The sequence below is a fragment of the Polypterus senegalus genome, chromosome 15, assembly GCF_016835505.1.
Source record: "Polypterus senegalus isolate Bchr_013 chromosome 15, ASM1683550v1, whole genome shotgun sequence".
Taxonomy (NCBI): Eukaryota; Metazoa; Chordata; class Cladistia; order Polypteriformes; family Polypteridae; genus Polypterus; species Polypterus senegalus.
The window spans coordinates 10,844,524-10,872,138 of record NC_053168.1 but is presented as its reverse complement, the minus strand read 5'-3'; the positions used below and the strand labels follow the sequence as shown (position 1 = coordinate 10,872,138).

Below are 27,615 nucleotides of genomic sequence, written 5' to 3'. Positions count from 1 at the left end.
TAGAAGGTTGCCGGTTCCAATCCCTATTACTGCCAAAAGAGATTCTATTCTGCTGGGCCCTTGAGCAAGACCCTTAACCCGCAATCGCTCCAGGGGCGGTGTACAATGGCTGATCCTGTGCTCTGACCCCCAGGCGTATGCGAAAACTAACAAATTCCTTATACAAGAAATTGTATAAGGCGAAATAAAGAAGAAAAAAAATTGTTTTCATGAAATTCAATTGGTCACAAAGTACATCCGTATATTAATAAATAGCCTGATTGGTTAGTTCATATGCCAGTGTCCATTAGTTTTTTGAAAGCTAATCTTTTCAACAGTTTTATGTCTTTTAGTAGTGCTTTATGTTGCAATGTACGTGTCCTCTTTCTAAAACCCTGTCAAGGCTTGTCTAATGATGCACCTCTTTTCTTTGCTAGATATGTTGTTGCCACTCAATTATCTAGTCCTGTCCATCCTGTCGAGCACTTGCAGCCACCTACAAAACATACTGTCTGGCCTCCGCTGCAGTACTTTCTCACAAACCCTTTAATGTACACTGAGTGGTTTATAATACCATAACCTGTTTTCAACATTGAAGCAACCTCACAAATTTTGATTTCAGCGTGGTCCAAAGAGACCCCTCATAAGTGTTTTGTGCCTTGGTAGAAGTGCAGTTATTAACTGTGATTGAGTTGCACCATTTACTTTATGTTCCTACAAGTTAACATGCTTTATTTGGTTTTAGGGATGGGGAGGATTTGGACAGTCAGGGTGAAGGAAGTAGCCAACCCGATACAATATCAATTGCTTCACGGACCTCTCAGAATACCCTAGATAGTGATAAGGTATGTGTTTGCCATTTCTAATGTGAAAGCTTATTGTATGAATATAATTTAATTACTTATGTTTGACTTAATTTTTGTATGTTTTTTGTTTAAACTGAATACCTGGAAGTATTTGTGTAACATGACTTTCACATTCTTCGATAGAACACTTAGTTAGGTACATCCACAGTAATTTTATAGATGACATTGTTTTTCTAGCTATAGAACAGTAAAATGTCTGTAATGACCAGTACACACAGATGAATAGGAAGAGAAATGAAAGACAAATCGCTTTCTTGAGTATACAGCCTTCCACTTAAATTAGCAGAGGTTAAGGCAATGACTCAAATTATATTAGTACAAGTAAGAAACATTATATCAAAACTTTTAAGGATCCTGCTCTTCTTGGATGGTAACCTGCATACCTCAAATTAAGTATTTTATGTGATTAGAAACTGAAACTGTTTTTTTTTTTCTTTCATAAAACTAACAATCTGCCACTTACTTAAATTAACTAGTTAAGAGACGGTAGTTGGCAAAAATTCTTAAAAGAAAAACCTGTCCATGAAAGCCATAGGCCTCCTAAATATACAAATCTATATTTCTCTTGTAATCTGTCAACTTTATTAGTAGGATTTGGAAACACCAACTATTATGGGAGAAGTTGACTTTTAACAAGAAAAGTTCCAAAGGTTTTACTTTATTGATTATTTGTAATCTACTGGAAACTGTGAATGTGACTTTTATGGATACAGATAGATAGATAGTTAGAAGATTCATAAATATTTTAGTTAAATATTTAGTTTTCATTCTTTTGTTAAACTTTAAAATTGGCTCCTTACAGTAAATTCATCGAAGGAAGAGACATTGTTGTTGATTAATTTGTTTCTTTTACCTTTTTAAAAAGATAATAGCAATTCATCATTTCCAATATTTTAATGATGCAGTTGCATCTTTCATTCATTGCTGACTTTATTTTTGTAGCAACTTTGACAGTGAAATTGTTCAGCATAATTGTTGTACGTATCGTTCTAACAGCATCTTCTATATAAACTGTATTGAACAGTACATACTGTATCTGTGCATCTATACTAATAAAAGGCAAAGCCCTCACTCACTCACTCACTCACTCACTCACTCACTCACTCACTGACTCATCACTAATTCTCCAACTTCCCGTGTGGGTGGAAGGCTGAAATTTGGCAGGTTCATTCCTTACAGCTTCCTTACAAAAGTTGGGCAGGTTTTATATCGAAATTCTATGCGTAATGGTCATAACTGGAAGCAGTTTTTCTCCATTTACTGTAATGGAGATGAGCTTCAACGCCGGGCGGAGTTTCGTGTGACATCATCACGCCTCCCACGTAATCACGCAGTACATAGAAAACCAGGAAGACCTCAAAAAAAGCTCTTAAGAAAACATGCATTATATAATTGAGAAGGCAGCGAAACAATAAGAAGCGAGCGAGTGACATATACAGTACAACCATATTCATGAGTTCTGCTACTTCGGAAACAAAGCACGATGTAAACCTACACTTTAAATTAAGTTCATAGACAGGCTGCCGCTGGCGTTTGTAATTTAGTGCCCACCCATATAAGGCCGTCCGTCAGCGGCAATCCAATAGCAAACTGCCACGGGTAAATATTCACGGGTGAAGGACTGTGCTTATGGAGAGGAAGATGAGATGGTCAGGGTGGTGTTTGACACAAACTCAGCGAAACTGCGAGAGAAAGTTTTAAGTGCCAGGACTAAGGTAACATTAAACACAGCCATGGACATAGCACGAGATGGCACCAGCACAGCTGGGAACCTTCGATGCATGTACACCGAGCGGCTCACGTGAACTGACGCAGTGCACAGATAAAAGCAACAGTTCCAAAGAGCGCTGAACAAAACCGAATTACACAATTGAAAAGGCAGCAAAAATATGAAGCGCCTGATAAGCATATTCATAAATCCAGCTACTGCGGAAACAAAGCACACGATGGAAAAGTCAATGTCCCGCTAAAGGAAGACAGTGTAAAAACCCGTGCATGCAGTGTGTCAGGTCTCAGATAAAGAAGAAGACGAGCTGTTTATTGATGCAGTAAGAAACGAATCGATGAATGAAACCTGTCATCTTTACAACGATTGACAAACACGGAATGTAACTTGAACACAACACATCCTACAAATACGAACCTGATTGAAAGAAATAATGATAATCAAATCCTTGATGACAGCAACACTCAGTAACACTCACAAAACAAATACTGTATATTGACAGTCATGTTACGTTATTTTAAAATGTTCCCTTTTCTTTTTCTACCTTTTTAACACACTACTTCTCCATGATACGCGGGTATATATATATGTATATATATATACCGATCTACATACTCGAATAATGGATACTTTATTCGCCATCAATGATTGTTTTGGTAAAGCCATACTCAGTGTATTCATTAGATGAACGGTAAAAAGTAAGAGCGAGGGAGGATGACTCATTGAGGCATGCAGGCTGTAGTCTTGCGCCAACTCTATCTGAATTGCGCGATCACATTTGAAAAAATATATCTTTTCAAGTTCTATTTAGTCCATATGTGTCAAACTCAAGGGCCGTGGGCCACATACCGCCCGGTGTGTAATTATATCCGCCCGAGATCATTTTATATACTGTATTATTGTTATTAATGGCCCGGTATATGAAGCGCTGGTAACACAATAAACTACAGATCCCATAATGCAGCGCTTCAGCTGCCTTGCCGAACACTAACCGCGTTATAGAGTTATTGCGCACTGAGTTTGCACGGCGCTTTGGTGACTTTGAAGAACAAAAAAAGTCCGTCTACATGCGGCTCGAACCTTGTGCATGTTTGGTAGCACATATCTGTGTGAGAAGCTCTTCTCAGTGATAAAGACTAACAAAACAGCACACAGGAGTCGCCTCACTGATGAGCACCTGCAATCCATCCTGAGAATCTCCACAACACAGAACCTCACAGCAAACAGAAACGAACTTGTGGCCAAAAAAATTTGCCAGGCGTCCAGCTCTAAAATGACATATGAGCAAAGACAACTGAATGATTTGATTTGTTATTGCACGTAAGTGCGGGAGTCAACCGTTTTAACAAACAGCGTATTGCACTGATCTGAAATAGCTGTGTGTGTATATATGTAGATATGTATGTATATGTATATATATGTTTATATATGTGTGTGTGTATGTATGTATGTATGTATATATATGTATTTGTATGTATATATGTGTGTGTATGTACAGTATGTATGTGTGTGTATATATGTAGATATATATATGTATGTATATATATATATATATATATATATATATATATATATATGACAACAACACTTATCACTCACAACAGTGACAAAACAATTACATTGACAATCAGGTTACGTTATTTTCAAAATGTTTCGTTTTCTTTTCATTGCTTCTTTAACACACTACTTCTCCGCTGCGAAGCGCGGGTATTTTGCTAGTTTGTTAATGTAATTCAAATTGTCAGGCAAAGGTTAATAAGTAAGCTTTGAACAAATAGTTAAGCTTGTTTTACTAATCCATCCATTTTCTATACATGTAAATCAATGCAGTACATTTATACTGATGCTGAATATTTCTAAAGACAACCTGGGTAGGTGCTGCATGTTGTTCCTTTTTATATATGTTAATAAATCCTTCGTTTTTTTTTTTTTTCTTTAATGGCACATGGCAGTGCATTTATCATCAGCAATACTTAAAGTAATAAGGGCTTAACTTCTATCAATAATTCAAATCTTTAAAGCTTTTACAAATGAAAAAGTGGAAATGGCACAGCAGTTCTAAAAATGTAGACAATTTTTTTTATTGTCAATGGAAAACAAAGCATGTTTAATCCAGAGTCTGAAGCAAACTTATAAACCAGAAATAAAGTTAAATGCTTCCCAAAAATTGTTTTGAAACTTTTAACATAACGTTAATTATCTTAGTTTTGTGTCCTTTAATCTTGCAGGCTGTGTTGTGTTGTAATCCTCTTTTCTTTGAAAAGCACCATATGATATGGGTAGATTGAAGTGACTAAGTAATTTACTAATTGTAATTTATTATTCTCACTGTAGTTCTTCTTTCAGTGCAAAGGAAATTGTTTGTTTTTGTATTGGAATTGCTACAAATCTTATCTGCTATTGAGTTCTCTGGCGGAATTAACTCCGTGAAAGCTAACTGGAAATTCACACTAAACTTTGTATGTTTTTTCCACCACTTATAATCACAAATGCAAGTCTTCATTAGATCCTCAGAGAGAGCAAAGGTAAAACTGAGTACAACACAGAGGTTCACAAGAGGCTTGGCATAGAAAATTAAAATAAAGGAGCATGTTTTAGAACCTGATAGAATATCAGATATCATCTTTGTACCGTATAAAAAATACAAAAAACATTTCACTTCTTGGATATGCTTGAGTGTGCCATGGAGTAGACCAAATGTTCTTTCCAGAGCCAGTTTCTTCCTTGCTTTCCACAGTCCTGTAGCAAATAAAGCATAATTGGATAGATTAAGATGATTAAAGATTTAAAATGTGCATATTTTTTTGCATGCTACCATAGCTTTCTTTTTGACTATTTTCACACATGAAAGATTGGTTTTGGTTGCATATGGGCCAAAAAATATGATAATTAGGTTTATGGAGATGTACAAATCAGCCCCAATACAAGTGAGTTTGCCCTTTGATGGATCAGCATCATGTTCAAGGTTGGCGGATTTCCTTGTTGTTTCATAATGAGCCCCCTGCTTTAGACAGACACACTTAATAAAGTCGAGACTTTTTTAAAGTGATGGTTTCATTACACTTTTTTTTAATTGGTCATAGTTTCTATTGTAAGATATTTAGATAGAGGTGAGGAAAATGTCGTTGTCACTTATTGCTTTGAAGTACAGTATATGGAAAGCAGTCCCTTTCCTTGTAAAATTTCTTATACTGTATTGTTTAGCAGTTTGTCAAAGCAGACTCAAGCAGGTTAATAGATGTCAAAAACTTTAGAACTGAATGAAAACAAATTAATCTCCTTTGAAAAAAAAAATTAACTGTCTTGAAATTGCTGTGTAATTTGCCCATGAGTGTTTTTATTATTTTATATTGTTGTTATATAAATAACTGAGAGACAAAGAAAATAAATCTGGGAAGGAATCTTAAGATGACTTGCACGAAAGGGTGTTGCTTGGCTTCTTCCTATAGCACTCTATTTTATGAATCAAAAATACAGTATGTTGTAATGCAAACTGCAGTGGACATGATTGGAATTAGCAGCACAGAAAACTAATATGGTTGATGCCTTTAACAAAGCCCATTAAGAATATTAAATTATTCAAACGCTAATATTTAATACACAAGTACACCATAATTCATTAGTTCATAACTTTAGCAATATCATTAAAAAATAGCTGTTTTCTATAATACCATTACAATGGTTCTTTCGTTAATGAAATTCTCAACTACTAGAATATTCCAATATGACAACAAAATGTATTTTTGTGAAATCTTTTTTTTTTTTTCTTCCATATTGCAGCTGTCTGGAGGATGTGAACTGACTGTGGTGATTCATGATTTTCTGGCCAGTAATAGCATTGAACTGACAGTACGAAGAGGTCAGACTGTGGAGGTCTTGGAGCGGCCGCATGATAAGCCTGACTGGTGCTTGGTGCGGACAACAGACAGGTCGCCTGCAGCTGAAGGCCTGGTGCCTTGTGGCACACTCTGCATTGCCCATTCCCGGAGCAGTATGGAAATGGAGGGAATTTTTAACCACAAAGGTAAGGTGAAAAATTGTTACACCATGTTGATCTGTCTTTATTTGAAAACTTGCTATTGATTAAACTGACTTCTGGTCTCTGCATTGAAAGGCACATAATTTGGACATTGTGTAAAATATTGAAAATTAAAAGTGTGATGTTTAAAACTTGTATGCATAAAACAAATTTTTTTTTGTATTTCCCTTGCTGTGAATAAGAACATACATTTTTGAACTAGATAGAAATGTAAATAATGATCAAGAGTACAATTTTTGGAAATGTTAGCATTTTGTATTAATAACACTATTCTGCAAAAAACAGTTTTTTTCGCTCCCACCAAAATGTTTAGGTACTTTTTTTTATAGTTTTGAGTGTGATGTATCAAATCTGTCAACAGGATTGCTGTATCACTTTGTTTTAGGATACATACTTAAAATTAAAACACACAATTTTAGAGAAATATATTTTTTAAAATAGTTATTTAGTGTTCCGGAAAATCATTCACCTATATTATTGTGTTACATATAATCGCTTACAAAACATAGTCACCTGGTAGTTGTTTTTCCTCATTTATATTCCTCTGAAAGTGTTTTGCTTCAGAATGACCAACAGAAGTCAGCTGGGATAGACTCGCTCCACGTTCCACGCCTGTCCATTAGAGCCAATGTCTTGGTGGGTTCTCTTCCCATGTTTCAGAGACCACTCCCATGCAAATGAGAGCGTAGGAAGTGGATTTTTGTTGACCTGTTGCACCAGAGTGCTAGGCAGGAAGGGTGAAGCACCTCAGATAATTCTTGTACTTTTCTGCCTTTGTACCGTTTGCTTACCTGGTCAGGACAATGAATCGATCAACCCAACCTTGCATATTCCTGTAAATAAGAAAACACAAAACAACAACAACTTTCTTTCCTTTGGACAATATAAAGGCATCTTTCAAACTAAATTTTAGTTCCAGGCTATTTTGAAGGAAAAAAAAAAAAAAAAAAAAATACTGATTCAGAACAAAAAAATTTGTAGCAATTACTTAATTTTTGGGCAGTCAACTAACATTAATGAGGAAGACTGACTTATTTTTAGCTCACAATATACCTTAAATAATATTCTGTGCATGAAAAATAAGTATGCCAAAAAACACTCATTGCAGTTTCTGGTGGAATTTGTTTGTGGCAGAGAAATTCGTCCAGTTCTGGAAGTGGATTCAGCACACCTAAATCTATAAAGAGGGTAGACAGAAAGAACAAGTTCTAAAACCACATGTTTGGAAATCAAGCTATGCTCTGTAAACTGAATTTGAGTGACAGTGGCACATTTTGTCTGTTCATTCTTGGTTAAAAAACGTATTCTCATTACCATATGTAGGTTATCATAAACATATTTTTGAAAACGTTTTTTGCCTGATTTAATTTCTAGTAGCGAGGCAATAGATCTGCTTTCCGCTTGACCTTTTTGTTTCCAGTGTTGCTCCTTTGCCTGTAGAAACACTTTCTGTCTTCAAAGACATTTCAGTATTTTGAAAGCCCTTCAAGTGAAAGTAACAGTTTCATTTTAAAACTGTTGGAAACAATGAGGAATATATACAGTATATAAAATAGTTTTAAGGCAACATTAGAAATATAGTGTAGGTTTTAAGAGGCTCTCCTGTTTAAATGTAAAACAATCTTGTACATTTTGTTTTCATTGGAAGATCTCTGTGGAAAACAGTTTTGTTAACATCTGCCAGACTCATAACAGATGTCAGTGCATTTGAGCAGACCATATTTTACTAAATTAAGAGCTAATTTTTTTATTATTCTATCAATCCACATTCAGTAGCTTCAGGGCATTCGAGGCAAAGGTTTTTTTTCAAGGTGGCAATTAAGTATTGTTAGCAAATGGCAAGTATAGACTTAGCTCTGTCATGTAACTTTTAACACCGTGCATGATTCATAAAAGCTTTTTCTTTGTATAAATTAAAAGGTGCTTTTTGTATTTGGTAAGTATTTCTATTTCTATTTTTGTCCACAAAGAAGAGAAAAAAATCATAACATCAGTTTGATTAGTAGCATTAAAAAATTGTCTGCTTAGCTGTCTGCCTTTTCTGTGTAGGTCATTGGAGCCCGAGGATCTGTCTCAGTCTTTTTTTTTTTTGGCAAACTTCTTTTCCAGACAGCCAGACAAAAGCTGGCTTACTATGTCTCAATACTTGATTTAGAATTTAAAAAAATCCCGTACTTGTGGTGTTTTCAGCTAATTTTATCATCTTCATACTTTCATAGTATGTAAGGGTTTTGAAAAGAGTGTGATTTTTTTCAGAGAAATAAATAGCGAAGATTTAATCTACCTCTCCAAAGATGGATTAAATCTAAACAAGATTTAGTAAATGGCAGCTGGTTTATTTTTTTCCACTATACTGTAGCAATGTATTTAATACTAATGTGTTGCGTAAGAGTTTGTAAAGTGTATTCTTTTATAGACAGGATATAGCAGCTTAATCAGTGATACACAATTGCTGAGCACTTTGTCATGAGCATGAAAACTAATTACAGTAATTAATCTTTATAGTAATCAAGACAAAAACGCATCATTAGACAGCAGAAGATGTTAAGCCTCCTTAATGTTTTACCATCTGCCTGGTGTTGTCTTGCCTTACAGGTTCTTCAAGGATCACTTTTTTTTTCCTTAAATTTGATAAAACAACAACAATTTTGAGTCTTACATGAAAGTGTCAAAGTTATTCTGGTGCGTTTTCCTGAAATATTCTTTCATGCAGAAAGAAAATGTTGCCCTTTTTTAAATGAAGAGCTAAGCAATTTGACAGCTGGGCATTATTGAGACAAGCAGTATACAACTTATCAATGTGTCTTTTAAACTATTCACTGACAAATTTGGAAAAACATTGAATAGGTTTATTTGAGGGTTTATTGGTGATTTACTAAAGTGGGTTGCAGATGTAAACTAGTCTCTAACGCTTTCCGAAAGTTCAGTTTTTAAATGCTTGCTTTGTCTGATGTTGTTCTTGTTAATTATTAATGCACTTTGAATTTGTCAAACAATTTTCAGCTAAGCACACTTAAAAGGTAGTTAAGACTTGGATAGTTTTCTGTGGACAGCGTTCTGTGTTTGTGTTGTAACTCTATACATTATTTTCCGTCTTTTCTAACACAGAACAGAAATGTTTATATATCATGTCGTTATGCTGAATGATTTCCCCCCTTTTTCATTTCCTCTTTATCTGTAAATTAATCAGAGATGTTAAATTCAGATTAGTGATAAAAAATATTTTCCCTTTGAGGTATCAAGCTTGATGTGTCTACATCCATTTGGGATACCAGGGGCTTTAACATGATATCTTTTTAGAGTTTGTTTGTTAAATGTTTGAGTAAATGTATTTTTTTTAAAGTCATGGCTAAGTAGTAGTACAGATGTCCCCACTCCTTTCTGACACGCACATTGTTTCAGTTTCAGCAGTATCCTAAACTAAGTGCCATAAAAAAACCTTTAAGTAAGAGCCTTTTATCCATGACTTTGCTCAGCAGGAAACAGCTTTGAGTAAGTGGTTTATTGCCCATCTTAAGTAATTTAGGGACAAGTTACAGCAAAAGCAACTTGGAAATGCAGACAGCCAGGATCAGGACACTACTACCCCATGGAATGATGAGGCAGATAGATAGGAAATACAGTATATGGTGGATACATTTAGTTTTAAAGAGTGCACCTTTATTTCAATGGAGATGTACATAAAAATAATAAATAAGCAGTATTCAAGTTTTGTATAATGAGAGAGCGATGATAGATGCACACATAGAGTAAATGACAACATTGGTCTTATTCTTGGTGGTGAAGTCAGTCTTGGCACACGTGAAGTGCTTTTTGCATCCTAAATACTAGAAGAAGTTCTTGTATTCTGTTACCTTAAAACCACCCTACTCTCATGCTACCGGCTAGAGTAGTTTTATTTATTTATATTTAACAAATTATTCAACATTACACTTTTGTCTCAAATATCATTATAAAGTTTAGACTATTTGTTTATTACCAACTTTATCACTAATGTTAAAAATCTGAGCAGAATTAAACATAGATATTGGGAAATACCCAACAGTGTTTTTCCAGTGATTTAAAGGAAACAGTTTAGTCTGTTGTGGTTTAGCTGGCATAGCAGAAAATCTGTCATATTGAAATAGTGGGTTTCAGATTTTGTTTTGTCATAGCTTTAATCATTGTTACCAAGCAGCATATAACATTCATGGCAAGCACAAAGGGATACATTTATCTTTCTTTTCCACGAAAACGGAATAATAAAGCATAATCAAGATAGTGTTTCAAAATCTTGGCAACACTTACTTTTGACCAGTGACAATGGCTTGTACAGCAAAAAGTAGGTACGTAGAAAGCTGCTTAACGTTAGAATAATGTGTTATAAACCTTTTAAAAAAAAAAAAAAAGTCTGTTACATGGTTGACCTGCCTTGTCAATGAAAAATGATGTCAATACCCAGTTCATGCAGTTAAAGGGTGCTGTGTGTGAACTCACAGCAGCAGTAACACTTGGTGAAGTAGTTGGAAATGTTTCCCATACATTGAAATTAAAATCACTGACATCAGGCTTAAATAATGTCCTCAAGCAAAGCCAGTGTGCTAAACAGTAGGTTTTTGATGGCTATAATGATAAATTTTATAAAATGTAAGTAGAACCTATTTTTAATTTGTACTGCATTGATCCCGTTTTATTTTTGAGTATCATAAGAGCGTTGATGCATGGATACTCGTTTTGTTTCATTTTTCCGTTTTCCATTCTTTGCCCCTTAATTGTACAGAATTTGTCTATGTTATAGATGATGATTAAAATTATTCAATGCCTTATTGTTTTCTTTGGATACAACCTTTATAAGACTTTTATTTGTTAAGTTGAATAATTACATTTCTGGCTTTTCACTTCAATTTTATACTCAGCCTTAAGTTCCTAATGTTGTTGATGTTAATGCTGTGTTCAGGTTTATTTTATCCAATTTTCTCTTGTAACTGTTCAAGCAGTTGTGTTTTTTTTCTAGTGCTGATGTTTTTGTTTGCTTGAACCTTTTTAAATTTTTTAAATGTAGGTATTTGCAAGCGTTTTGAATTATAAGAAACACTAGAGATGTTAAATACAGTTAGAAGTTCTAGGAGGATATGAGGTTATTCTGTTGGTGAGTGTTTTGTATGTTTGGGCCTGTCCCACCATGCTTTATTTATGTGCATATATAATATGTCTTTTTCTTTGTGTGTAGAAGCTAAGCAAGCAAAACATCTTTGTGCTTTGTAATAAGGCTGCTAGTCACTGCCTGTATTGTATTTTTCAATTATTTTCAGTTTCATTTAATCTTTTTAAAATTGTCTGCACGTAGTGTCTTTCTAAAATGTGTTGTGCTGTCTGTCCTTTTTTAGCTGACACACAATGGCATTGGCCTATTGCTAGCTGTTCTCACTGTAAAATGTTAACTGTCATAACATACAAACCTCACCCCATTTGGTGACACATTCATTTTAAAGGAAGAACTTCACCTTTTAATTAAAATTAGCCACAGTCTCACCTTTAACCCTAGCTAAGTGAGCTGTTATGATGTTGATTGTGACACATGCACACTACATCACTATTATATCAATCTGCTAAAGCTATTGTACATTCAAATAAAGTGGAAAAAGGACGAGTGTACTATTTGTAAAACAGGATTTTTCTCTTTATAGGTTTGCATTTTTCTTCTCCATTGTTTGTTTGGTTTATTTTAGAAAAGTTGGGCCTCAGAGTGCATGTTTATCTCATGATCCTTAAATTTAGTTGCGCATCTGTTACAGTTATTATGGTAGTTCTGTTAGTCAGTTCCCAAATATTCCCTGATGGGAGGCTGAGCTTTGGAGCAGAGCACTCTGTGATTAACTGGAGCATCGCATTTACAGGAACAGAGCACATGTAGCATTCCACAGGGAAGGGCAGTGAATTTTAGGAAGAATCTGTTGCCTTTAATGATTTTTTTTTTCTAGCTAGTTAATAATTTTATTTATTAGTGTTTTTATAGGAGTCAAGTTTATGCTTTATCTAAAGGAAAATATTTTTTTTAAATGTTGAAATATGGCAAATGGAATACAGCAGATCAGTAATCTGGATTCTGTTCACAAAATGAGTCCACCACCTGGACAGGCTGGCAGTTGTAAATTTTGGATCCTCGATCTGGGTATGATTGACATACAAGCTGAAAATGATACATTTTATAAATTTTATTATGCATGTGTTTAGTCTTTTCATTAATTAGTACATTTAAAATTGTATAGCCAAGAAAATTAAAGAAAGGAGCATAAGCATTCTGGCTCATAATTAATAGCAGTTCAGGAGAAGGTTCTTGTTAAATTAAGCAAATAGAATGCAGTGGTTTAAAAAAAGTTTTATTTAAATTATGATATTGAAAAATGAATAGTTATGTAATTTAGCAGTATAGTGTTTGGAATATGTTGTAAGTACACTGCTGATATTAAAATGTAGTTGTGTATATGTAGTAATAATAGTTCACTATAAGTAATTAGCTAAACTAAAGATTTTCTATATTTTGCTTAGTTTTCATTTTTCCTTTTTAAATATTCATTAAGATTGTTGTTCTAGCTTTTTAAATTATGTTGGTCATTTAAAGTTTTGCACAGTGTGTGGTGTTTCTCTAAAGATAAAGTTATTTGAAAGGTAATATTTGCCTTAAACCTGTTATGTCTTTATACTTGTAGCCATTTAACTTTACAAACAGTCTAGGAATATTTAAAATAATGTGCTGAATGTTAATCATAAAGTATTAAAATCTTTAATGACTAATACTTATGACCTGATTAAATGTTTAGATAATTAGAATATAGACTGTAGTTATAAATAATAGAAGTGCATGCTTTCTTTTTTTGACTATGTGTTTTAAGTGGGGAGCAGGCAAAATCTACCAAGTCCAGATTACAGAGTTTAAATTGTCGTAGTGTCTTGAGACCCGGGCCAAATAAGATAATTCTTGTCTAGGATGTATCTGCAGTGACTCGACTGTTTCCTCTTAAGAGAAGTTATGTTGTTTAATTGAATAGACGCACACAAATTCCAAACATTTTTTCATGTCTGTTAATCTTAATTGTCCTTTACTTCAAAGAGACTGAGAGCCAGAAATGAATAATTAACAGTGTTTTAAATTCTGTACAATTATATATGTGATTAATTTTCTTTTGTTCTGGCAGATTTATACCTGCATTATTAGATAATAAAATTCCAGGCAGTGTGAATATTAAACCAAACAATCCACTTTCAGTATTATGATTGCAGCAGTCTTGACATGTTCTCTCAACCACATAATAAGCTTTTTAAAACGTGGCCAGTAGTGCTCATTTATTTTTATAAAATTGAAACGTTAAGTAATTTACAAGAACACTGCCAAAACTTACCTGTATCCAAAATATTGTCTGAGGTAATAATTTTATTTTTTATCTCTTATATTTATATTTACATTTATATTTAAGGAATAGTCTTCTAATTAGATGTTTGAAAGAAGTGAATTTTCATTTAATTTAACATGAAAAATAAACAATTATTTTATGCCAATTGTACTGTGAAATTGTTTAATCACAATTAGCCAAGACCAGTAAGTATATTAAGTTGTAGAAATGTTTTCAAAGTGCTTAATTACCTCCCATTTCATGGTGGGTTAACCTTTTTAGGGCAAGATTATATGTAAAGAGATTAAGTGGGTTAACCCTTTTAAGACGAGAAGCTATGTAAAATGAGATGAAAACAATTGGCTGGATACCTTTTTAAATCTTACATGCAAATGTGCCTGTTCTACATCAGTGAGGATTTTGTTTTCTTCAGTTTGAATTCATATTTTAATTATTAATCAATTAAAATAATTTAATTCCCCTTGGAGACAAATAAAATATCTGTCTAATTTGGTTTGAATATTAGTGCATATAAATAGGAATAATACTCTTGGATTATTTTGTTGCAGATACATTATGAACAGTGTTATTTTGAAAAAGATGAGGTTTTGTTATTTTTAATTTTGATATGTAAGTTTTAACTCCAAAGACAGAAATACAGATTTTTGTATTGTTTTGATGCATTTGTAATGCTGCATGCTCTAATGCGTTTATTAAACAGGTATGCCTTAATACTTAGATTTTGGTGCAAAATCTCATTCATAAACTATTGAGATGTACTATCGTATATACTCGCGTTTAAGTTCTCCCGCGGTTAAGTCAGGGCTTGATTTTACTGTATAATTTCCGGAATTTTATAATGACGGTCGTATAATTTGAATGTGGAAAACTCACACTAGTGATCCAAGAGATTACGATATGCAAACGCCATCCTGAGAGAGTAACCATGGAGCACACAGCCTTTTTTTTCTTTGTGTTGTGCAGTTATACCCGAACCATTCCGATGCGACAATTGCACTGTTGTGTGTTTTTTGTATCTCACACCCTCATACAACTTTATCGTAAGAGCATCCCTTATCTACGATGGATCGTTCGATCAGAAGACAATATGAAGCTGGTTTTAAATTAAAATTCCTTGAAATGGCAAAAGAAATTGGTAATTGACCTGTTGCAAGAAAATTTGTTGTGTCTGAGAAACTGGTACGTGTCGCATTTTTGAACGGACATATAAGTCGGGGTCTGATTTTATGATTGATTTTTCGTTTAAGACCCGACTAATACGTAACTATATATGGTAATAATTATGTGTTTGCATTGTCCTTATTAGCCATATTTGGCTTGCATCTTCAGCATTGAGTATTTTGTAGGGTTTCATCTTTGATTTGCCATTGTATAAAAAACAATGCTAAAAGTACTAAAAAGTACCCAAAAGTTGACTTATTGTTCCTGATTTTAAGCTTATTTTAGCAGAAAGGTGTCTGTATGGATGACTTGCATTCAAGCAGTTTTGAAAACTTTACAAGAGTACTGTATTATAGATTGTTGGCTGGTATGATGTCTGGGTTGCCCACAGCTGCCAAAGTCCTCTTCAGCCCAGTCACTGATAATCATAAACCAGGTTTGGACTCAGCAATAAGGACACAGGAATAGCAAGAGATGGTGCAAAGTGTGCAGTGCTTTTATTTTCACATATTGTTCAAACAAAAAATAAAGTGCAGTGTCTCTTTTCAGTACATAAATAATCCATAATAGAATGTGTCTCTTGTGGAGATTAAAATCCAATAAATATTCCACACAGTTAAAATCAAGGATAAAATCAGTCAGAGTCTGTTCCTTAAAACCACTCACAATCCTCTGTGCTTCATTCCAAACCAACGTCTCTTCTGTTCATCTTTTACACTCTCCTCGCCAGGTGTTATCAACCCTTTATCTGTATCGTGTACTTACTAACCATCCTCCGGCATCTGCAGGAACAACTCACTGGGCATCATTCCAACAATTTGCCTCCACTCTGAAGGACCTACTCTGCCATGATCATGTCTCATTTTTTTTTCTTTTTATTTAACCTCTGGCCTTTTTTATGTATTTTGTTTCTGTCACTCTTATGAGGCTCTTCTTTATACTGCCATGGATGGGGTTTCTTCATTATGACCCTCAGAGTGCCAATATGAGCTAACCAAGCAATCTGCTCGTCTTCACACTGAACTCCCTGCAGTTACTCAGCTCACCCAGAGAGCCCAAGATGCACTACATTGATTTTAAAAACTTGCCTGCTGCATGGACCCCTTACTCACATTTCCACAGCCAGTTAATGCAATTTTTTGGACTTGTTAATTACCTTATTTTATTTGTTTAATGTTTTTAAGTATATTTTAAAATCTTGGATATCAGCTTTTTCATTGTTTGCTTCTTGTCCAAATGACGACTAACAAAGTAGTTTTTATAACTTTAAATGTTTGCTTTAATCCAGCTATTGTTCTAGTGCCTAGAATAGTTTAGATAGACAGATAGATACTTCTCTTAACAAAAAATGTCATATAGCTCCTTAAAGTTAATAATGAAATGTAAATTTTAATGTATGCTGTTCACAGAAGTGACATGATTAAACAGTTCAGTATTATGGAATTAGTTAGTGTGGAAGTTGCCAGCTGTTATTTGCAGGTGAATACTGCTAAAAAATGCTGACAAAGATAAAAGTTGGGTAAAGGTAAAGTTTCACTCTACCGCTAGAACAATTTTCATTTCATTCAACCCACACACTCAACTATAGATACATTTATTTACAAAGCTGTGTGTGGTAGGTAAGAGGGCTTTGGATATCTTTATATTTGGGCTTGATAATATGGTGGAAAAAGTATGTGGCTTGATAAGACAAGCTATGTTGAATGGCATATTTTTCTAAAAAGTAACTTAAAAAAAATTTGCAGAAAAGACAAACAATAAAATATTCTAATGTAACCTCTTGCACGAAGTGCCTGTAAATGCTGTGGTTTGTCTAAAGCAGTTATTACTTCTAACTCTTGGATAGTTATAATGTGAAAAAATAATCTTAACCCTTCTTTAGTGATCTTTTTTTGATTTTTTTCTTTGAAAGACCCTGTTTTAATCTTTTAGTAGTCTTTTTCTGTAACAAACCTCATATAGAATTTAGTATTTTACCATTTTTTGACGATATTTTACAATTTAAAAATGTTATTTTTGGTGGTTTGTATGTTACGACTTGCTGTCCTTATCAACCAGTATTGCAACTTCAATTAAAGTATAAGTCCAAGATAGCACCCTTTCATGTCACAGATAAACTATTGATTTTGAAAATTGATTCATCTTCTTAGTGACGATTGTTATTCTTGCCTTTTTTTTTTGAGGTGTATAGTTTCAGGCTGAAAGGTTGCAATAAACCATTTTACAGCATATAGTTAAGTGGTCATTTCAGTGTTAAAACCAAAGCCAGAGAGAGTTTCTGTTTATGCCTTAATGCAGGTGGCCCTTACCATTCAATCCTTCTCTCTGGAGACACTATATCTTGAGTCTTACCAAGTTTAACTTGGAATTTGCCCTTATTGCACTGCACCATCAAATTGTGTGGCTAAGGAAAGAAAAGAGCTTGTGTTCAGTATAGCATATTTCAGGTTTATACTAGTTTAGTGAGTCTATCAGTTTTCCAACCATCAACAAAAGGAGACTTAGTTTATATTTTGAGGCTTTATATTAAAATTCATTGTGCGGATAAAAAGATGAAATTAATAAAGTGTGTTTTAACATTAAAGATTACATTTTCGTTAACTTTAAGCATAAAATTACTAACATAGCAAGAGAATGTTACAAATGTGTAGTTAGTTGGTGTGACTAAAAAGAATATTCTGGACATCCAAAATCTTTTGTTAGATTGTACGTACTTAAAATTGAGATTGAAAGCTCCGATTGATTGTAATTAAACCAGGGTCTTAATTGACAGCAGATATTTATGTAGCATTATTTAACAATAGCTAGTTCGGTTACTGACTAAACAAATTAGAGAGGCATTAAACCGGCTGAAATTCATTAATAGACTATTGTTGATAATCGTTTTATTTTTGTTCAGTGTGTTGTCACTCATTGAATGTATAATTGGGCAATTTTATGTTAAAACATGGGCCTGAGAATACGTACGTTACTGGAATGTCCTGTTACAAGGTAGAACAATCCATCCACGAATTTTCTACTGTGGAATATTATTTCATGCCAGAGTATGGTGCAATGCAATGTATAGATGGTATGACAATAAAGCAGCTTGACTTGATTTCCAACCTATCTTATCCAGTTCAGGGTCAAATTAAGCTTTGACGTAGTAGTAATGGTATGCAAGGGGTTAGGATGACATTCACCCTGCCTAGTTGAAAATATCTATCTATCTATCTATAGATATAGATATAGATACCATATATAAAATGTATAAAATTCACTAACTCCATGGCAAGCAAGACGCACGCATGACAGAGCCCCGCCCACCAACAATTCGAGCGAAAGCATTTGCCAAGAATGTTTTCATTAATCAAGAATATATAATTCACTAGAATGTTTTCATTAATCAAGAATATATAATTCACTAAGCAGCCGACCAGGGCACGCAAAAAGCAGCACGCAAGACAGACCATGTGATACACACAACAGAGCCCCACCCACCAACAATTCACTAAGCAGCCGGCCATAGCACACGAGACAGACCATGGGATACGCACAACAGAGCCTCGCCCACCAGCGAGAGCGAAAGCGTTTGCCAAGAATGTTTTCATTAATCAAGAACGAAAGTCGGAGGTTCGAAGACAATCAGATACCGTCGTAGTTCCGACCATAAACTATGCCGACTGGTGATCCGGCGACGTTATTCCCATAACCTGCCAGGCAGCCAACGGGCACACCAAAGTCTATGGGTTCCGAGGGGAGTATGGTTGACGGAAGGGCACCACCAGGAGTGGAGCCTGCGGCTTACTTTGACTCAACAAGGGACAACTCACTCGGCCTGGACACGGAGAAGATTGACAGATTGATAGCTTTATCTCGATTCTGTGGGTGCTGGTGCATGGGCGTTCTTAGTTGGTGGAGCGATTTGTCTGGTTAATTTTGATAACGAGCGAGACTCCCTCCCGCTAAATATTTACGCAACCTCCGAGCGGTCGGCGTCCAACTTCTTAAAGGGATGCCGTACAGCCCCGTCCGTCGCTTTGGAAGGTGGGGACGCAGTGGCGGTCCTCCAGTTTTCAGTCACGGACAATTGTATGTTGCTCTCTCCAAAGTTCCATCTTTTCATTCACTTACATACGGCTTAGTCGTATCCTCAAACCCACCCCATTTGGACAACTGTGTCTTTCCGGAAGTGTTCAACCCTTAATACATAATTATGCAGCGTATGCTACGCCGCGGGTTGGATAGTTGAGTTATAAATTGTCAAACAAACAAGCATATTCTTCATTTGAAGCTTTCACACAACATATGTTAGTAGTGGTGTAATTATTGGTTTGCCAGAGAACATAATTAGGTAGTAGTTCTTTTAGTATGTGATTTGATGATCAACATTTGTTTGGCCAATCATTGTCAGGTTTATGAGATGAGGAATATTTACTGAGCTTTCATTTCACGTTCAGCTCCTGAGTTTGGATTTTTCCAATAAGACCCTGGAGCATCACAAGTTTTGGTGAATGCTATTTAGTTTGTTTTTTTTTTTTTTAATATATAAATTTCCTTGTACTAGGGTGCTGGGTGACGCACACAACTGAGTGGTACTGATTTGCTGCTTTGGTGTAATAAATAATACAGGAGAACAACTGAAACAGGTGATCTCGGTGATTGATATGCTGTCGCATGCTCCCGCATGTATTTTAAAGCCGGAAGCTATAATAGGCTTCTTGCATAAATAATTCTAAATATATTCAGAATGCCATATTCATATTGCTCTTCTGGAACATCCTTATTCAGTCTTGTATTTTATATTGAATTATCATGAGTAACATCCATATAATGGCATGCTTTCTAATACTACAGTGAAAATAGATTGTCTGGATATTTGTTTGCTGAATATGTCCCATTTCAAATGCAGTGATCACTCTTGAAATGTACATAAGAACCCAGGCTTTGCAAATAAACAAATATAAAAATAATTAACATAAATATAATTGTAGGTTTATACAACAGCACATATTTTTGAAATTTTAGCAAACTGTCTAAAGAGCACATTTCTTACATAATGCTCGGCTGTAGTAATTCTTTATTTTCTTGCTTGCAGTCGCCATTGTTGAAGCTGCAGTGTTCCATTAAGGGGTGAAGTGAACATCTAATAGCTTCAGTGATGACAGTTTAAACAATTTGATCCTTGCTGTTAGCCTCACCCATGCATATTAATTGGTTAATTTGTACGTCTTAGTCTATTTAGCTGAAACATCTGTGTTCACCAGGCATTGGCTTTAAGGGAGTATTTCTAATCTAAAAAAGATACTGGAAGCCTGGATAAATTTAAGTAGTGTCGTTCACATTTTATTTTACCAAGAAAAAAAAAAAGTTATTTTTAATCATAGTTTCTGTCATCCTTCAAACACACTTCAAATTTCACTGCACAAATGTATTACCATCTAAGAACAATGTTTTGATTGGTTTCTGAATGTGCTTAATCACCAAAGCTGCTGCTTTTTTGTTCTTTATGGAGCTGCACTCTTCCCTTAAATGTACACCTCTGCAGAATTCACTGTTATATTGCAAATACATTTGCTGTCACTTATTTCTGCAATAAATCACTTGGTTTGGTCATGAGCAGGCTGTTCCCTGCCTCTGATTAAACAAGGAACATTTCCTGCTGTAGTACTTGTATTTTAAGATATTTCCCCATTAGTGCAGAGGCATCCTTCCAGTTATGTTTGAATAGTCATCAATTAGCGTGTTTGCTGGTTATCTACAGTGACTTTATACAGCTCTACAACGTTTGTCAGGCAGAAGTAGCTAATTCAGGGCATCCCCCTTATGTCATGAACAAAGAAAGCCACTTACTTACTGAGGATAATGCTGTAATGCTCTTTGTTAAAAAGAGTCATCTGCCACTGCATAGCAACTACTGTAGAGTTCAGCATTGTCTCTGTAGGTACAACATAACAAACAGACATTTTGTAAGTTTAATGTATGCTCCTGTTTTTGCCTTTTATGTGTAATGGTATAGAGGATTTTAACCTTTTAGATTAATACTGCTCCACTTTCTAGTTTGGATCACTTATGTTGCATCATTTTATGTACACCGTAGTTATTCTATTCAGTTTTTTAAGAGATATTATTGTTAACTCTCTGTAATGTTATGTTATTTTTTAAAATAAATGCACAAATATGTTTAGTTTTCTCACAGTTTAGATTGTCCTTTTAACTTGTTAATTACTGTATATGATTTATTTTTATTTCTGACTGCATTTTATGTTTATCCATGACTATATTAAATTGTATCCCAGTTTTTTAAAGCAGACCAAGCACAGTAAATCTGTTGTCATGCAATGAAATATAAACATTTATTGTTGCGAATCTTTTGTCATTCAGTGTGAGTATAATAACAAAGATCTGCTTCTTCAGAACTGGGTGGGCATTTTCACAATAGATGTGTGAATCATAGCATTCTGTGTTTGCCAGTACACTTCTGAGTTGCTCTTCAGAGCAGTTTACTCAGGAAGTCTACAATTAAGAACTTCAGTCTTTTGAACATTGAACCTTGAGCTGAATTCCCTTGTTTCGTTTTCACTTTTGGTTGTAAACACTTAGTAACTGATTAAAGAAAAAAGGAAATTTTTTTTCGTATTCCTGCACATCAGTGTGTGAAGTCTCCCCCTCCCTTCCCCTGTAGGGACTTCACACTTTACAGAGCCATTGTCGATGATTACTCACAGATGTCTCAATTTAATGATTTGTGACAACTGAGGCATTTCAGCATCTAGTGAGTTCAGTGATTGGAACTTGCCAAGGGAAAGATTTATCAAGTTTTTTTTTTTTTTCTGTGGACTCTCTGTGAACTGTGACTTCATTTAAACAGGCTAACTCAGGGGTGCCTGTGTCTGAGTCACCTGCCTTAAAGAGGTTTAAGTCATGGAAGAATGAGTGGAATGGACTGTGACCTATGCTCAGGTTTGGAAGCCTGTTGTGAAACCTTATGCTGTATATCCCAAAACAGCATAAAAATAAAAAAGGAAATTTACTTTACTGCCACCTTCATTATATTTTAACGTAGTAAATTATGAGCCTACTACTGTGCCTTTCTTTTCTTTTTTCTTTTTTTTTTTTTTTTAGAATTTTTATAAATCTTACAATATTTTTCACTATTTCCACCAAAGATGAAATTAAGCATAAATGAATTTATAAATAAATTGTATAGTTATTATAATTATAACAGTTCTGCCATCTACTTTTTAAGCATAGTGTCTAAAAGTAATGTAGACTCCTAATTTCCTAGAAAATCCAGTGTCATTTTGTTAAACATTTTGGTAAATGCATTAGATGAAGTTTCTCTGGCTTTCAAGAATAATACATTCTACTTTAAAATCAGTGTTTAGGTTTAAGATACTGATTATGATTTTCATAGGGGAACAGTATGTAAGGTACATTTTCACTGTTAGATTAGATTTGATATACATTATTAATTCCCAAGGGGAAATAGAAATGCATACCACAGGCAAAATGTAAAACATAGACATGCCAGCTTAAAATACAAGACAATAAAATAAAAGCATATCATACAATAAATATGATGCTAAAATAACTGTAGTAGGATAGGTCTGTAATATCTGCCTATAGCTTCTGGCCAGAGTGAAAGACACAGGACATTGGGAGGAAGCAGGCAGAAAAGATTCCCAGTAGTGGTGCTTATTATACTGTGGATGAATGAGTCTGTGGCTAAACATCCTACAGCATCAACAGCGTTTTTTTTTTTTTTTTTAGCACATTTTCGTACAAAGGACAAGTTGTCAATAAAATAGTTACATACAAAGAGAAACAAATTAAAACGAGGTAAGAAAAATGTATAAATAGTATACAAAAATACATAATGCAAACTGTTGAGAACAGAGGAGTGGAAGTTATTTTTCTTAAGACAAGGTTTAACTACTGCAGGCTTTAGACAGTCTGGGAAGACCCCTGTATGTAATGACGAGTTCATTATGTCAAGAACACCATCATTAAGCACATCAGAGATTAAATCCTGTTGGTACTGAATGAACAACACAAGTGGAAGGTTTTAGTTATAAACTTATTCTACAGAGTTCATGAAGAAATTAGAATTCTCTAAAAAGAGCATGCTGGGTGAGAAAAAAGAAGTGCCCCCTGAAGGGGAAAGGCAGAATTGTTCATGATAACACTAAATTTTGTCGCCATCCTCTTTTCCACAACATCCTCTAGAGGTCTATGGTTAAATTTTATATGATGTAGATATTAAGAGTAAGATGAAGAAAAGCACACACACTTGTAGTGGATTCAGAAACTATTCAGACCCGTTCAGTTCACTTTCTGTATGTAATGACTTACCCAAGAAGGCTCAAACCTGTAATTGCCGTAGAAGAAAGAATGCTGTGAAGGTGTGTTTTGTGAAAGTTGTTTTTTAAAGTAATGATTCATTGATGACTAATGAAAATAGGTTCAATGTTCTTAAACCCTGGGTAGCATGAAAATCAGCATTTGAAACTTTTTGAAATGTGGGAGCAGGAAACTGAATCGATGAGACATTTTGAATTTGAAAAAAGTGTGGCCTGCTTTATCATTTGGAAGGGTGGCAGCTGTATTGTGGAATTTTCCATTAAAAAAAACACCCTCCTTTCTCTTTCTCTCCTTCATTTGTAAATCTTCTATATATTACGGCCAGCATGGAATTCATAGTTGGTAGCTGACTCTCGGGTACCTACTCTGAGGACTGCAGACAGTCTCAAATGATGCAGAGTTGATATTCAAGGAAATTAATTTATTTAAGAGTCTTCCATGACTTTGCATGCACTTTTAGGAAAATAAAACACAAGTGGCAAAGAAGGCTTCTGTTTGTGAGGCTAAATGCCAGAAGTGCTTTGCTGCTACTGGTGGCAAAAAGTAACAAAATCTCAGATGAAATCAATTCAGTTCCCATTCCAAAAACAGGGTATCAATCTGTCGCCACTGGTCACTAGCTATAAACCAGTAACTCTTTAGAAAATGTTTTTAAGAATGGGTCAAATTTCATTACACAATCTGTGTTTGTACTGTAATTACTCAGAGCACCGTTACACCATTTAAAGCCAAAATATCATGTTGCATGATTTCTAATTAGTGGGGATGTAAGACTTGACAATTGCTTTTGCCAGTCTCGTCACTTGTGTATATCAGTTTACTCAAGTTGAAATTACAAGGCAAGTCAGATTATATAACTGCATGTTCCAGCACATTTTCACATTTTGTGAGCTCACCCCTTTTTCTTGCAGCCAATAATATGCTGCCTGATGGAGTCGGTGAAAGTGTGAAGGGTTTACAGGTAATGGTGAGCTCAGCCACAGTCTCTGCCCTTTTCTCTCATTCTCTCATGGTACATAAAACATGAAACATCAGATGGACAAATCTCTTTTATTTCTGCAAAGTCCAGAACACCTACATTCCTTATTCCTCATAGCTGCATTATTTGAATTTTACTTGTAGCTGAGCACTCATTGATTTTCAGCTCACACATGCACACATAGCACGTCCCTGTGATTCAAAACAAAATCAACCCTGCCAGGCATGTCAGACTCACTAATAATATGTAAAATGAGCCTACAACTGAAAATTATTGGAAAATTAGTGTAATGTGACATGGCCGTAAGGAGCCACAATGGGAACAAAGATGAGTGCCTGAAATTACATTGCGATGTGTTTTGTGAGACTCCTATACTGCAGTTTAATTGTTGGTGTATAGTGTTATGTCACTCTGTTGCAATTTTTTTATTATTTTTTTTTTTAAATAGACGTTTCCTTTTTACTATTGTTTGAAGTCTAGCACAGTTGTTGAGCAATGACTTTTTACTTGTTTTAGCAATAGTCTGCTTTTTCTATATGCAGACACTGCTCAATCAGTATGTGTTTTGCTGTTTCAAAATTAAATGAAACAGAATAAAACTTTACATTATTAATTGAGAAGAGCTTAATACTGAAATTGTCATACATTCAACATGTCTTTGAACATTTAAACCCACAAATTATTTAAAAACTTTATTTCACAAATCATGTCACTTCAGTTACATGTATCAATTTCTGAATAATTCATTCAAGTTCATACAACAGTATTGGGAGCAATCATTTTTAGTACCTTAATTTGGGGGGGGGACACCACTTTTGATAAAACCTTGAGCTCACCATCTTTTTGTTGTTTAAGATAAAGTTGGTATAGTTGATTCTGATCATTTGGAATTTAGGGTACCCCAAGCTCTTTCAGCTCTCTCCCACAATTTTACTCAGTATTTTTAGCTATATTTTTTAATTATATCTAAAGGTACTTTTATAACCGATGTTTCATTGTAGGAACAATTACAAACATTTATATGGCTGCTTTTCGTTTTTAGGAACAATTACAAACATTTATATGGTTGCTTAGTCATTTAAGCATTAGGTATTTATTTTTGATCTTCTCGTTATTTTAATGTACTCTTTGACTGTTATATACAAATATTTGTATTAAGAAAAATATTTTCAAGTCCATTCTTCTGTCTCCTTTTTTCTGAATGCTTGTTCCCTTGTTTTTACAGATTCTTTGTCAGTTTCCAGCAATGATGCCAGCCCCCCAGCATCAGTCACTTCCCTACAACCTCATGGAATTGGCTCCCAGAGCTCTCCGGGGCCTAAACGTCCAGGAAACACTCTTCGCAAGTGGCTTACAAGTCCTGTACGGCGACTAAGTAGCGGCAAGGCAGATGGCCATGTCAAGAAGTTGGCTCCAAAACACAAAAAGAGCAGAGATGTACGAAAGAGTGCAGATGCGGGATCTCAGAAGGATTCTGACGATAGCGCAGCAACTCCGCAAGATGAAACAATTGAAGAGGTCTGCATTTATTTTTTTCATATAAGGAGCTTATCTTCAAATTTGCATGTAGTCTTTAATATACAGTGCATCTGGAAAGTATTCACAGCACATCACTTTTTCCACATTTTGTTATGTTTACAGCCTTATTCCAAAATGGATTAAATTCATTTTTTTGCTCAGAATTCTACACACAACACCCCATAATGACAACGTGAAAAAGGTTTACTTGAGATTTTTGCAAATTAATTAAAAATAAATAAAATGAGAAAGCACATGTCCATAAGTATTCACAGCCTTTGCCATGAAGCTCCAAATTGAGCTCAGGTGCATCCTGTTTCCCCTGATCATCCTTGAGATGTTTCTGCAGCTTCATTGGAGCCCACCTGTGGTAAATTCAGTTGACTGGACATGATTTGGAAAGGCACACACCTGTCTATATAAGGTCCCACAGTTGACAGTTCATGTCAGAGCATAAACCAAGCATGAAGTGAAAGGATTTGTCTGTAGACCTCCGGCACAGGATTGTCTTGAGGCACAAATCTGGGGAAGGTTACAGAAAAATTTCTGCTGCTTTGAAGGTCTCAATGAGCACAGTGGCCTCCATCATCCGTAAGTGGAAGAAGTTCGAAACCACCAGGACTCTTCCTAGAGCTGGCCGGCCATCTAAACTGTGCGATCGGGGGACAAGGGCCTTAGTCAGGGAGGTGACCAAGAACCCGATGGTCACTCTGTCAGAGCTCCAGATGTCCTCTGTGGACAGAAGAGAACCTTCCAAAAGGACAACCATCTCTGCAGCAATCCACCAATCAGGCCTGTATGGTAGAGTGGCCAGACGGAAGCCACTCCTTAGTAAAAGTCACATGGCAGCCCGCCTGGAGTTTGCCAAAAGGCACCTGATGGACTTTCAGACTAGGAGAAACAAAATTCTCTGGTCTGATGAGACAAAGATTGAACTCTTTGGTTTGAATGCCAGGCGTCATGTTTGGAGGAAACCAGGCACCGCTCATCACCAGGCCAGTACCATCCCTACAGTGGAGCATGGTGGTGGCAGCATCATGCTGTGGGGATGTTTTTCAGAAGGCAGGAACTGGGAGATTAGTCAGGATAAAGGGAAAGATGACTGCAGCAACGTACAGAGACATCCTGGATGAAAACCTGCTCTAGAGCACTCTTGACCTCAGACTGGGGCGACGGTTCATCTTTCAGCAGGACAACGACCCTAAGCACACAGCCAAGATATCAGAGGAGTGGCTTCAGGACAACTCTGTGAATGTCCTTGAGTGGCCCAGCCAGAGCCCAGACTTGAATCTGATTGAACATCTCTGGAGAGATCTTAAAATGGCTGTGCACCGACACTTCCCATCCAACCTGATGGAGCTTGAGAGGTGCTGCAAAGAGCAATGGGCGAAACTGGCCAAGGATAGGTGTGCCAAGCTTGTGGCATCAGATTCAAAAAGACTTGAGGCTGTAATTGCTGCCAAAGGTGCATCAACAAAGTATTGAGCAGAGGCTGTGAATACTTATGTACATGTGATTTCTCAGTTTTTTTATTTTTAATAAATTTGCAAAAACCTCAAGTAAACTTTTTTCATGTTGTCATTATGGGGTGTTGTGTGTAGAATTCTGAGGAA

General features: G+C 35.3%; 1 protein-coding gene across 4 annotated transcripts in view; it reads left to right on the top strand.

The window, feature by feature from the left end:
- LOC120515459 (triple functional domain protein) overlaps positions 1-27,615 on the top strand; it is a 322,795-nt gene that overhangs the window by 225,643 nt on the left and 69,537 nt on the right. For all 4 annotated transcript variants that reach the window (XM_039736493.1, XM_039736492.1, XM_039736495.1 and 1 more), the window contains 3 exons: positions 725-824; positions 6,352-6,595; positions 25,710-26,002. In XM_039736493.1, the coding sequence (XP_039592427.1) occupies positions 725-824; positions 6,352-6,595; positions 25,710-26,002 (637 nt within the window). The remainder of the gene's footprint in view (positions 1-724; positions 825-6,351; positions 6,596-25,709; positions 26,003-27,615) is intronic.